The sequence below is a fragment of the Carcharodon carcharias genome, chromosome 3 (genome assembly GCF_017639515.1).
Source record: "Carcharodon carcharias isolate sCarCar2 chromosome 3, sCarCar2.pri, whole genome shotgun sequence".
Taxonomy (NCBI): domain Eukaryota; kingdom Metazoa; phylum Chordata; class Chondrichthyes; order Lamniformes; family Lamnidae; genus Carcharodon; species Carcharodon carcharias.
Window position 1 is genome coordinate 12166583 of NC_054469.1, and position 14475 is coordinate 12181057.

The window sequence follows — 14475 nt, forward strand, 5'->3', positions numbered from 1 at the left end:
AAGCCTGTACAGAGTCCCATTCACCCATCATCCTTGTGCTCACTGACCTACATTTGAATGAGCTTAAATTTAACAGTGGAAGATGGAAGGATGGCCAGAGAGCATTGGAGTAGAAACACATGCGTTGTTGAAGGTTTCAGCAGAAGACAAGCTAATGCAGGGGTGGAGATAGATGATATTAAGGTGTACATAAGCAGTCTTGTAATGGGCAGGATATAGGATTCGAATACCAGCTCATGTTCAAGCAGTACACTAAGAATGCAGAGAGTCTGGTTGAACCCCAGACAGTGGCCAGGAAGTGGGGCAGAATTGATGGATGAGAGAATGGAGCTAGTATCGAGACCAAAGATAATGGCTTTTAATCTCCCAAATGTTGAATTGGAAGAAATTTCAACTGATCCAGGACGGAATATTGGTCAAGCAGCCTGACAACACTAGGGCATTGGAAGGGATGTTTGTGGAGCTACCTCTTCCACTGACTTATTTAATCACCCACCACTATTCACAAATGGTTGTCGCAGGAATGCAGAGCTTTCATCTCATCTGTTGTTTTGGGATCACTTGGTTTTGTCTATTGCATGCTGCTTCCGCCGTTTAGCATAATGTAGCCAGTTCTGTGTTGCAGCTTCACCAGGTTGGCACCTCCTTTTTAGGTATGTCTGGTGTGAAATCATAGCAAAGGTTAATACAAGTACTACTGTATTCCAAGTTTTTTTTTTCCATAAAGGAAATCAAATAGCAGCTTAATAGGTGAATTAATAACTACAGGAAGTAAAATTTCCAACAGAAGCAAGACTACAGATTTAATGAACTGTAAGTACGCAAGAATCAATTTTAAATAAAAACAGAAAATGTTGTAAAAACTCAGCAGGCTCTGAAGGGTCATAGCGACGCAAAATGTTAGCCCTGCTTTTCTCTGCTGTCAGACCCGAGTTTTTCCAGCACTTTCTGTTTCTATTTCAGATTTCCAGCACGCGCAGTATTTTGCTCTTATCCAAGATTCTCCTGGCTGCAAAAGTCAGCAATGTTCAAAATTAACTGCAAAACCCAACACAAAAATGGAGATTTCCACAGTTGGTTCAAAACCTGTAGTTTTCAAAAGGATGAAACCGCTACAGTGCATGAAAACTTTATTTAAATTTGTTTAATTACTGCAATGTAGCTTCATTTAATATAGCAATACAGAACATATCTGAAGTCAAAAGTGCACTTAACTACAAACCTCTAGCAACCACATTGAATTTCATTAGGTCAGCATTTAATTTGTTAATGGTAAGTACTGAGTTTAGAAAATTGAATGGTTCGAATGGATTTGATGCTCATTATAGCCAATTTAATACATGGGGGTTAACATGGTCAACTTCTTTCCTAGGTGCAAAGCTCACGTCAAACTAAGAATACATCAAAAGTTCACTCTCTGACCCAACAATCTACATGAGAACATGATAGAAAATACAGGTACTCCACAAAAAAAATATTTAACAGTGCTAAATTTATTCCAGAAGAAACTTTACTTAATGTTAGCCTGTTTTAAAAAGTTATTTTAAAATAATCCAAAAGTCGCATTAAACAGGTTTGAAGATCATGCAAAAAGGATTTGTGGTAATAAGTATTGACAATCTTATAAATACTATACATTTAGCATCTGTTTAGTTGAAAATTGCATAACTGAATATAAACAAAGTCCAGAAAATTTGAAAACATCTGCTAAAAGCTGTACAAGACTTCTTCTGTCTTGTTTTTAAAGACAAGTCAAATCCTTTCAATATGTGAAATAGAGAAAATAGCATGCATGTTAATAATCGCCTAACTCAATATACTAAGAATGCCGAGAGATCAAATTAGCAACCAATCTGGATTAAACGGATTACTGTAAATAAGAATCAGTTTGAGGCAAATGAAAATTCATCTGTTGCCAAAATCGCTGAACACATCTGAAATGTGTTCCATCATTTTGCAAAGACGTTATGAAATGAGACCTCTAGAATGAACAGGTTCAGGAATTGAGATGATTCTATAAATTACGTTCAAAATTTCCGTATTTTATGAACTGCAAATTTTTTTCGGAACATGTTTTGTTCATTTTTCTGTTCCATTTTTCACCACTGTTTCAAGGTAACCTGAAAGAGCGCATAGGTAGAACACTTTCCCATTTGGAGAGTAAATGTCAGCATTATATTTTACCAGAAAAGTTAAACAGGATATTGGCAAAGAAAAGCTCCCCCGCTCAATGATGCAATCCCAAACCTTACAAGGACATTTGTCATAGTAGTGTCATATTTTCCTTTACTCCACCAAACATCTCACAGGCTCACTCAGAACTTGACTAAGATTTCACAAAATTCAAAGCCAGAAGAGGTGGCACAAATCCCATTCTTCCAGGGAGAATTGGAGCCAAGGACTCAGAAGTGAAAAGGAAAATGTGCTAACTCACTACACCTTAAAACAAAAATCTCTATACATTGGGCTTTGTTGAATGAGAATATCAACAATACCTTAAGCAAGAGAGATTTTGTTGGATTCCCAGATGTTAAATATTTCAAATCTACATTTCTAGCATTTACTTGGCCTCATTGAGTAGATTATAACCAGGCTGTTCATGTCAAATACATAATTCCACAGTGAAGGATTAAGGGCAAGTAGGATTATAATCACACCAACTCTGGCAGTGCTTCTGTATATCTACAAAAGTTCACAAATTCAGACTAAATAATGGAGAGCAAAATTATTTTGGGATGAGAAAAATGAACAGAAAAATGCAATTTTAATTTGAACTTGGCCAGTGTTTAACTTCACCTGTTGTCATTAGCCTGCCCTACTAGTTAGGGATGGTACGTGGCAATGCACAATAGCTCAATGGGTTAAATTTCTTTTCTCATCTCTCTTTTTTCTTGACTTTTAAAAGGATGAAATGAAGGATAAGTTGATCAGGTGAGATACAGGCAGGAGCAGGCTTATGTAGAGAATAAGCATTAGTTATCTAAATCGCTTGTTTGAGAGATATTATATTTAAAAAATAAGGGCTGTGCATAATTTGGCCCATAGTCATAAATTAAGCTATCATAGTGATATTTATAGTATTTTCCAGCACTGCTATGGTAAAAGACTAAAACCATGGCATGAAGGCAAGGCTCTAGTGCATGCTAATTCCAAACTGGTAGCCTGGAAATGTTAGTGAACCTTCAGGTCAACAGGATAAATTGATGAAACAAAGAGAGTGAACAGTTTAAAGTCTTAATTTTCATTCAATGCCTCATGTCCTTTGAATATAGTTTTTCTTAATGCTCGTTTTCAAAAATTAAAGCAAATTGTTTTTTTAAAAACAAATATTTGCATGGAGGTAGGATCTTTGCTTTTGTATGTCAAGATATAATACCCCAAAGCGGAATGTGAAGTTGCAGTTCTCAAAATTAAAAACATAGTATGCATCCTTGTCCTTAACTTATATCCCCATCGAGATCAAACTGTTTCTTGCAAGTTTCTATAAATGGTTTATACTGCATATTAGAAATAAATACCTAGAATGGACATGAGAAATAAATATCTAAACCTCAACCTGTTCAAATACTACAGCAGACTTCTCCAAACACTATTACATCAAAAAATTAGTTTTACTCATGCATTTTTGAACAGTTGTACAAGTTCTTGGTTCACAGTCAAAACATTTTAGAAATTTAAACACACTTATAGTCTTCTTGCTTTTATTTGATAACAAATTAAATTACTTGCTTGAAATGTGAATTGTTTGGACCAGCCTCCTTCATAGCACTTAATTTTAAGCAAATTGCATTCTTATTAACTCATGTTTTTTAAAGCATTTACAGAATTTTCCCATCTATGTACATGAAAACCTGAATCTTTCAATTAAGTCATTCCTGATACATGGTCCCATGACTGATCACACTAATGCAGTTAAAGTGGATACAAAAAATGTACATTACAGTTAATTCTACATGATAAATTTCACTGGAGGAGTTAGGTACATCACAAAACAGTAACATTTATTGTGGTTTCCCTTCTTATTCCACCAACCTCAAATATGATTAGCAAAGCCTAATTTCTTAGGTGGTTTCTGATGGCCCAAACTTGGTTTATAAATGGGCAAAGGACTGGACAATAGTTTGATCTGAGGTCTTAAAACGTTAGATAACAAAACTTATTTATTGATGACTACACTGAAGACTAACAAAAATGTTTTAAATAATCTAACAAACATTAGGTTGCGTTGACTTCCAAGGAGAGTAAGCTAAAAGCTGGAAAACATTCAGAAATAAGAGTACCTGTAATATGAATTCCAAAAAGCTTGCTCTCTTTAATACAATACACTTAATAAATACTATGGTAGGGAGGGAAAAGCATCGTACCACAAACTTCTTCATACATACATGTGTCGTAAATCGATAAAGGGTTAAAATGCAGTGCAATCCTTGGTCAGTTACAGCGCCACCAAGCAGCTCTAGGTACTTTCCTCAAAAATGCAGGTTCTGCTCTCAGAACACATTCCTAAGGCAGCCTGTCGAACAGCCAGTTTCATTTACAAATCAAAACAAAAATAAACCACTGTGGGACTTCCCTTCATTTGGGTTGAAATCCAACTTGCAGTTTTAGAAGCAAACCCAAAGCTCTGCACACTAGCAAAATGAACCTACTTCTATTAGAAAAAGATGAATTATTTTATCTTAAATTCAGCAACTGAATATTGACTTAATTTGAGAATAAAGGCTGGTTCCCACTAGATTTAAACAATATAGACAGTCATTCAAAACAAATGCTGCTTCCTCTCCTTAACCCACCTCCCCAATCCCCTCCTCCAATTTTAGTTTATTTTCAATTTTTTGATATATAGATGGCCTGTACAGGCAACAAGATTGGTACATTAAAAGCTACAAGTTTTCCTAACTTAAATCAAGTTATATTGTAATTCGCAATGTTATACATTTAACATTTAGTAGGTTAATTTAATTTCACTGATTTGCAAACAGTATGTGCGCTATTCAGGTTCACTTGAGGTTAAAAATATCCAGAAATAGAATTTAGTACGCTTACAGACTTAGTTGATTCAGTTGGTTTAAACAACTTCAGGTGGCTTAAATTCAGAAGTAAAATACCTCAATTCATAATTTTCTCAATAAAGTGTACAAGTGGTTTTTTGCAGCAGTGTTAATCTTACTCCTCCACAAAGAAATTTCCAAATATTTTTAAATTAACTATGTGATTAATCTTCTGCTTTAGAAAGTTGAACCCTAAACTCACTGGAGAATACAAGTAAAAGGGAATACCAGATGATGAACCTGCTGCAAGAAGCAACTGATAACAAATGCACTGATGGCCACGGTGAAGCTGTTACATTCACATTTGCCCATCCATGCAAACATGCTTATTCACAGGAGTGGCATTACAACTGTACCAGTCGAGAGGAATATTCCTTAATCTAGACTACACAAAGGAGAAGATGGCTTCAGGTTAGTTCTTCACTGTGCTAGGAGCACATTTCCTTGACTGCTGACTTCTCACTCTCTGGAACTCCCAATGATGGTCATAAGGAACATAAAGATATTGATAATATCGGTATAAAGGTTGAGAGCTGCAAAAACGTATTCCTCTGGACTGATAACCAGCTGTTTGTTCCCCAGGATCATCTGTGTGTCAATGGCCAAAAACTGCAGAAGAAGAATTAAGAGCAATTAGTTTGGACAGCTCATCTCCTTTAAAATGTTCATTCTCTAATCTGTAAAATTAGCCAATGCAAGTTTCTACTGAACTCCCCAGACTATAATGATCTAGACTGTGGTGTGCAGAGCATGAATTCAAAATTTGCAGATAATATGAAGATTGGAAGCATTGTCAAGTGTGATAGGGATAGTCTTGAACTTCAAAAGGACAAACATATATTGGTGGATTGGGCAGACAAGTGGCAGACAAAATTCAATGCAGAGAAGTGTGAGGTGATTCATTGTGGCAGGAAGAACGTGGAAAGATAATATAAAATAAAGGGAGAAGCTCTAAAGGAGGTCCTCTAAAAGAGTGTATTTATACATAGGTCATTGAAGGTGACAGGGCATGTTGAGTGAGCAGTTAATAAAGCATATAGTATCCTAGGCTTTATTAATAGGGGCATGGAGTACAAGAGTAAGGAGGTCATGATGAACTTGTATAAAACACTAGTTAGGCCTCATCTGGAGTACTGCGTCCAGTTCTGGGCGCCATACTTGAGGGAGGATGTGAAGGCATTGGGGAGAGTACAGGGGAGATTCACAAGAATGATTCCAGGAATAAAGAACTGTAGCTATAAGAGCAGATTGGAGAGGTTGGGTCCGTTTTCCTTGGGGTAAAGAAGGCCGAGAGGAGACTTGATAGAGGTATTCAGGATCCTGAGGGGTATGCACAGGGTAAAGAGTGAGTAACTGTTTCCCACTAAAGACAGCATCAAAAACTAAAGGGCATAGATTCAAAATAATGGGCAAAAAGGGTAAAAGTAGTGTGAGGAAGTTTTTTCACCCAGAAGGTGGTTGGAGTCTGGAACAAACTTCCTGAAAGGGTGGTGGAGGCAGGTTTGATCAAGGTGTTCAAAAAGGGAATTGGATTGCTACCTGAACAAAGGGAGAATGTGCAAGGTTACTGGGATAAGGCAGGGGAGTGGGACTAGATAGAATGCTCTTTCAGCGAGCCAGTGCAGACTTGATGGGCTGAATGGCCTCCTTCAGCATGTAAAGATTCTGTGAATGGCCCACTGAATACTGTATACAGTTTAGCTGAAGATGGTGTTTGTTCAAAATAGGATTGATGATTACCTAAACCTTTCACTTTATGTCAACCTTTGCTGGGTTTAGCAGTTGGACACACTAAATTATTCTAAGCACTCTTCATGCTTCATATGAATTCACTCTCCTACTCAAGTGGTGTGTGAGAAAATCAGCAAGTGTTGTGGAAAAGGAAAATAAGGAGGTTTTCCATAGGTATATTAGTAGTATGACATGGTTACTAGCAGGGTAGGATAGAGCTTCTAAGACAAGGAAGGAAGGAATACAAGGTAATTGCAAAAATACATCTTTTGCCTTTGTTTTGACAAAAGATTGCATTGCTTGAGTGGGTATAGTACAGTGCAAGTTAATATTCAGAGAAAATTAAAGGTAAGATTAAAGAAACAACTCAGACTTAACATGGAAAATCACTGGAATCTGTTTACATCAGATCAACTAAGGAAGAAATAGCAGAATTGACTGCAATTTTTCAAAATTCTGTGGGAAGGGAAACTACAAAAAAACTCCAATCTCTAATGCTAGTGGACCTAGATAACAAGTGAGGTTTTAGTAGCAGGGATAGTCTGCTTTGTTCTATATACAGGCCAGTACATTTCCAATGAAAAAAAATGAAGTACTGAAATTTGTAACACCAGCCAATTAAATTACAGATTAAATTATTTGTGTTAACAATTCTCTGAAGCATAATGGCTTTGGAAACACCTAGAATGTAAACGCCGAGACACAGTGTGGCTGCTCCTAGTCTATCAACTCTCCTAGCTTCACAAGTACATAGGAGAGAGGAGGCATCTTTCTGATGCCTATCACCGAAAGTTAATGGCACAGGAGGCCATTTGGCCCATCATGACTGCACCAGCTCTCCAAATGAGCATTATGACCTAGTACCATTGCCCTGCCTTTTCCCCATATCCATACACATTGTTTCTATTCAAATAATCATCTAATGTCCTCTTGGACGGCTCGATTGAACCTGCCTCCACCACACTTCCAGGCAGTGCATTCCAGACCCGAACCATTCGCTGTGTGAACAAGTTTTTCTCACGTCACATTTGCTTCTTTTAAAAATCACTTTAAATCTGTGCCCTCTTGTGCTTGATCCTTTTACGAGTGGGAACAGCTTCTCCCCAACTACTCTGTCCAGCCCCCTCATGATTTTGAGCATCTCTATCAAATCTCCTCTCAGCCTTCTTCTCTCCAAGGAGAACAGTCCCAACCTCTCTAGTCTATCCTCATAACTGAAGTCTCTCATCTCTGGAACCATTCTTGTAAACCTCTTTTGCACTCTCTCCAGTGTGTTCACATCCTCCCTATAATATGGTGCCCAGAACTGTACCCAATACCCCAGCTGAGGTCTAACCAATGTCTTATATAAATTTAGCATAACCTCCTTGCTCTTGTACTCTATGCCCCTATTAATAAAGCCCAGGATAGAATCCCACAGAATCACAGAGAAGAGGCCCTTCAACCCATCGAGTCTGCACTGACACGTGAGAAACACCCGACCTACCTACCTAATCCCATTTACCAGCACTTGGCCCATAGCCTTGAATGCTATGACGTGCCAAGTGCTCATCCAGGTACTTTTTAAAGGATGTGAGGCAGCCCACCTCCACCATCCTCCCAGGCAGCACATTCCAAGCCGTCACCACCCTCTGGGTAAAACGTTATTCCTCACATTCCCCCCTAAACCTCCTGCCCCTTACCTTGAACTTATGCCCCCTTGTGAGTGACCCTTCAACTAAGGGAACAGCTGCTCCCTATCCACCCTGTCCATGCCCCTCAATCTTCTACACCTCAATCAGCCCGCCCCTCAGTCTTCTCTGCTCCAACGAAAACAACCCAAGTCTATCCGACCTCTCTTCATAACTTAAATGTTTCACCCCAGGCAACATCCTGGTGAATCTCCTCTGCACCCACTCCAGTGCAATCACATCCTTCCTATAATGTGGCAACCTGAACTGCACACAGTACTCCAGCTGTGGCCTCACCTAGGTTCTATACAACTCCAACATGACCTCTCTACTTTTGTAATCTATGCCTCGATTGATAAAGGCAAGTGTCCCATATGCCTTTTTCACCACCCCACTAACATGACCCTCCGCCTTCAGAGATCTAGGGACACACACGCCAAGGTCCCATTGTTCCTCAGAACTTCCTAGTGCCATGCCGATCATTGAATACTTCCTTGTCAAATTACTCCTTCCAAACCTCTCATTTTTCAGGGTTAAATTCCATCTGCCACTTATCTGCCCATTTGACTATCCCGTCTATAACTTCCTGTAGCCCAAGACACTCAACCTCACTATTAACCACCCAGCCAATCTTTGTGTCATCCTCAAACTTACTAATCCCACCCCCCACATAGTCATCTATGTTGTTTATACAAATGACAAATAATAGGGGACCCAGCACAGATCCCTGTGGTACGCCACTGGACACTGGCTTCCAGCATCCTTCTGTCACCACCCTCTGCCTCCTACAACTAAGCCAATTTTGAATCCACATTATCAAATTACCCTGTATCCCATGTGCATTTGCCTTCTTTATAAGTCTCTCATGTGGGACCTTGTCAAAGGTTTCGCTGAAATCCATATAAGCTACATCAACTGCACTACCCTCATCTACACACCTGGTCACCTCTTCAAAAAATTCAATCAAATTTGTTCGGCATGACCTCCCTCTGACAAAGCCATGCTGACTATTCCTGATCAAACCTTGCCTCTCCAAGTGGAGATAGATTTTCTCCTTCAGAATTTTCTCCAATAGTTTCCCTACCACTGACGTGAGACTCACTGGCCTGTAGTTCCCTGGCTTATCTCAACAACCCTTCTTAAATAGCGGAACCACATTAGCTGTTCTCCAGTCCACTGGCACCTCCCCCGTGGCCAAAGAGGAATTAAAAATTTGGGTCAGAGCCCCTGCGATCTCCTCCCTTGTCTCCCTCAGCAGTCTGGGACACAAATCATCCGGACCTGGAGATCTGTCCAGCCAACACCTCCATAAAGCATACTATATGCTTTATTAACTGCTCTCTCCACCTGTCCTGCCACCTTCAATGACCTATGCACATATACACCCAAGTTTTTCCTGCTCCTGCACCCCCTTCAAAATTTCACCCTTTATTTGTGTCATTATGTCAAGATGATGTGATATAAAATACATTTCTTCTTGTAAGTTTATGTCCATAAGTATTGCCTGGCAGTCGAATTAATTGGGAAACCATACGTTTTTGCTATTGGTTTAGGAGTTTATAGTTTCAATTAGTTCCCACAATTTAATTATGGGAAATTACTCAGCATTCTTAGATATAAAAACTTACAAGGTCACCTATGGATGGAATATAACAGTGGATAAAAAAGGCTTCAATTCTTCAATTAGATTGAAGGTCTTGGCCGCTCATGGGTTGTCCTAGTATGTTTTCTATAAATTTCCACTGGTATAATGCTGTGGCTGGCAGGTGTATCAATAATTACATAGACTAGTTTTTTTACACCTTAGTTGGCGGCCTATTTGCCCCCAGGACAAGAAAGTTGACAGCTTCAGTCAAGGTGGAATATCTTCAGGTACATTTATTTTGCAATATTTTTGTTGGTCTTCACAGTAGAAGACCCAAGCTATATACAAAAAATATAGAGTGTAACCTAGGGGCTAATAATTAATAAAGGTAATTAATATCAGCAGAGGAAAAAAAATACTGGAGGAATTCAAGGTACCAAAATCCAACAAATTCCCAGAACCTGATGTACTACATCCTAAAGGTTCTAAAAGAGATAGCTGCAGAGATAGTGGATGCTCTGGCTATGTTTTCCAAAATTCCAAAATAGACCCTGCAAATTGAAAGTTAGCAAATATATCACCGCTATTCAAGGAGAGAAAAATAAAAAGTGAACTACAGGCCAGTTAGCCTGACAGTCATTAAGAACGTGCTAGAATCTATAATTAAGGAAGTCTTAACAATGCACTTAGAAAAGCATGGTAGGATTGGAACAAGTCAACATGGTTTTACAAAAGGGAAATCCTGTTTGACAAATGTATTGAGAGTTTTTTGAAAATGTAACTGGTGCGATAGATAAAAGGTAGAAACTTAGTACACTTGGATTTTCAAAAGGCATTCAATAAGGTGCCACATAAGATAACGAACGGGCTCATCGAATTGGGGGTGATATATTAGCATGGATAGAGGATTGATTAATGGACAGGAAGCAGAGAGTAGGCATAAATGGGGCATTTTCAAGTTGGCAGGCTGTGATAAGTGGAGTGTCACAGGGATCAGTGTAGGGCATCGCCTATTTATTATCTATATTACCTAGACAGTAATCAGTCTCAGTTTGTCAATCATACGAAGCTAGGTGGGAATGCAAGCTGTGAGGAGAACACAAAGAGACTGCATAAAGAGATGGACATGTTAAGTGAATTGTCAACCAAGTGGCAAATGGAATATGATGTGCACAAGTGTAAATTATTTATTTTGGTCCTAAGGAAAAAAAGCAGAATAGAGAATTCTCTTTAAACAACAACATTTACATGGAACACAGTTAGCAAGCAGTTACAGCGAGCAATTAGGAAACCAAATGGTATGTTGGCTTTTATTGCAAAGGATTAGAGTACTAACATAGAAAATCTCACTATAATATACAGGGCTTTGGCGAGACTAATACCCTTTTGCAATTTTGGTCTTCATGTTAAGAAAGGATATACTTGCACTGGAGGCAGTACAGCAAACGTTCCCTAGATTGGTCCCTAGGATGAAATGGTTGTCCTATGATGACAGGTTAAGTAAATTGGGTCCATGTTCTCTGGAGTTTAGAAGAATGAGAGGAGATCTCATTAAAACATTCAAGATGATGAAGAGGCTTGTCAGGGTAGACACAGACCTTGTTTCACCTGGCTGAGGAATCTAGAACAAGCAGACACAGTTTCAGGAAAAGGGGCCAATCATTTAGGAATGAGGTGAGGAGAAATTTCTTCACTCAAGATTTGAGAATTTTTGGAATTCTCCACCCCAGACGGTTGTGTATACACCATCACTGAATATACTTAAGGCTGAGATAGACAGACTTTTGGTTGTTCGGGGAATCGAGGGATATGGGAAATGGGCAGAAAAGTAGAGCTGAAGCCATGATCATATTAAATGGTGAAGCAGGTTTGACTGTCTTCTCCTGCTCCTATTTCTTATGTTCTTATCCCAGATTTAGTAACTACCAATCTGGTCAGCCTGCAGACATAGATGAAAGATCACAGACAGTATTTGTAGTAAAATTTTTCATGCTAAGTGAATGATCACTTTTTATAGAATTTCTTTTTTGCAAATATTTTGTGCAGGTTTCAACATAAATATATTACTGCGGAATCTACATTTTAAAAGTAAAGCATAAATTTCAGACTAAATGTATGTGTAGTGTTCCACTAAAGGTCTTGAATCAAAATCAGAAATCTAAGTGGGCCATTTAAATATAATTTATCAACTTCAAACATTGTTTTTTGAAGTGTACTGTAGGCACTTCCTTTATACTTCACTGACACCAAACATCCCTCAAATTGATGTATTTTTGCATGTCCTTTGGCCAAATCCTGGAATAATCACCAAAACAAATGAGTGACTACAGAGACAAAAAATTTCCTTTTTTATTCCTTCTTGCAAGGATGATGCCAGCCTTGGCTCTCTAATACCACTCTTGCCTTCAAGTCAGAAGGCTCAAGTTGCACTCCAGAGACATGAACACAAAACCTAGACTGACAAAGAATCAACTGCAACACAAGGAAAAACCTTCAGAGGGAGTGATCAGAACTGGAATACAATGCCCGAGAATGTGGTGGAGGCAGATTCAATTGTGGCTTTCAAATAGGAGTTGGATAAGCACTGAAACAGGAAAAAAACCGCTGGGCTATGGAGAAAGGGCAGGGCAGTGAGACGAGCTGAGTTATCCCTGCAGAGAGCTAGCACAAACACGATGGCCAAATGGCCTCCTTTATGCTGTAGCCATTCTATGATTCTACGACATAGAATGTCAGAGCTGCTGTCTTTCAAATGAGACTTAAACAGAGGCTGCTCACGTGGATGAAAATGATCCCACCTCACTATTTTCTTTTTGAAGGACAGGGGAATTTTTCCTGGGTGTACTGGCTAATATTTACCCCTCAACCACTACCACTATAAATGGATTATCTGGTCACTACAAGGTGGTGAAAGGTTAATCGGGGGTAGGCAGGAATGTGGGGTTGAGGTTACATTCAGATCAGCCATGATCTTATTGAATGGTGGAGCAGGCTCGAAGGGCAGAGCGGCCTACTCCTAATTTGTATGTTCGTATGCACTACCAGACTGCTGATTGTGGGAGTTCACAGCAACCAATCAACACAACACCTTCATTACAACCATGACTACATTCAGAAGTACTTCATTAGCCATAATGCATTATGGGTCATCCTGAAGTTGTGAAAAATGCAATAAAAATTCCTTTCTTTTTATCCATACTCATTACGGTAAATTGGGGTGTGAACCAGTATCATATTACTTCAGGTCATGATAAGGAAACAAAAAAAAAAAAAAGCAGCTTTCACTGCCTGCATATTCCAGCATGGCGAGGCAAGCTCTTCAGTCAAGTCATTCATTCTAAAATTTGGTAACATGAATAAGATTCATCAACAGGCAAGATTTTGGTCCTTAGAAAGGTAAATCCACAGAATTTATGACTGTTGTGAACCAACTTTATAAGGATAAAAAAAGTTTTGAAATTACTAGAGGAAGCATGATCATCTACTCATTTTAAAGGAAGCATTCAAACTTACCACTGTGAAGATCAATGCACCAACAGAAGCATACACAATCTGGAGAATTCGGTTCTGAATAAAAATGCACAGAATTCCGAAAAAAAAGAGCACAACTGCAGATACCAACATCACGCCCATACAGGAAGTAAAGTCATATTTTGTCTGTGAATATGGAAGAAAACCCATTAGCAGGAAAACAAATTAACACTGTGCAGTCATCAGGACCAGATGACAAGTTACTGATCCACAATGAAATCTACTGTGGCTAGAAATAAAGCCATTTGAAAAATTAGCTAAATGGAATTCTGTTAGGAATATGTCTGTAAATTCCAGGTTCTCCTAACCTGTTAGTCGAGTCTCCTACTGTTAGCTTCCAAAGTTAGTTTGTCCTTTCAAAAGAATCAACCCTTTATCCCCACACATTAAGTTTTTAAAAGAAAACAGTTTCCAAGTAAACCATCAAAATGATCAGTATAACAACAGGAGACATTAGGAACAGAATCCCAAAGCATGGGGGCTAGGTGGCTTACGGCACAACTGTCAATGGTAGCATATAGGGCGAGAATGCATAAAACACTACTGTCAGAGGAACAGAGTGTTCAGGGAGAGGGCTGGAGCTGGAGGGGATTTCAGATATAGAGGGGCGAGGCCATGAAGGCATTGAAGTATGAAGATGATTTTAAATTGGAGGCACTGAGGGGCCAAATGCTAATACTGGTCAGCAAGGATAGTTGAGCAGGATAGGAAGCAGGGTTTTGGATGAGTTGTTAACTACAGATGGTAGAAAATGGGGAAGAACAGCCAGGAGAACAATCGAATAGTCCACTTTGTAGGTGACAAAGGCAGTGATAAGATTTCTCAGCAGCACATGGACAAAGGCAGGATGGGGGGGGGGGGGGGAAGCAATATGAATATAGGAATTCTTGGAGGTGGGAAGGATATG

At 39.0% G+C, this 14475-nt stretch overlaps 1 protein-coding gene across 2 annotated transcripts in view; it reads right to left on the reverse strand.

Annotated features, from left to right (window-relative positions):
- Positions 1-1113: 1113 nt before the first annotated feature.
- Positions 1114-14475, reverse strand: part of grinaa (glutamate receptor, ionotropic, N-methyl D-aspartate-associated protein 1a (glutamate binding)) — a 66273-nt gene continuing 52911 nt past the window's right edge. For both annotated transcript variants that reach the window (XM_041184057.1, XM_041184056.1), the window contains exons 6-7: positions 13551-13694; positions 1114-5660 (exon numbers count right to left, since the gene is read on the reverse strand). In XM_041184057.1, the coding sequence (XP_041039991.1) occupies positions 5511-5660; positions 13551-13694 (294 nt within the window). In that variant the 3' untranslated portion in view covers positions 1114-5510. The remainder of the gene's footprint in view (positions 5661-13550; positions 13695-14475) is intronic.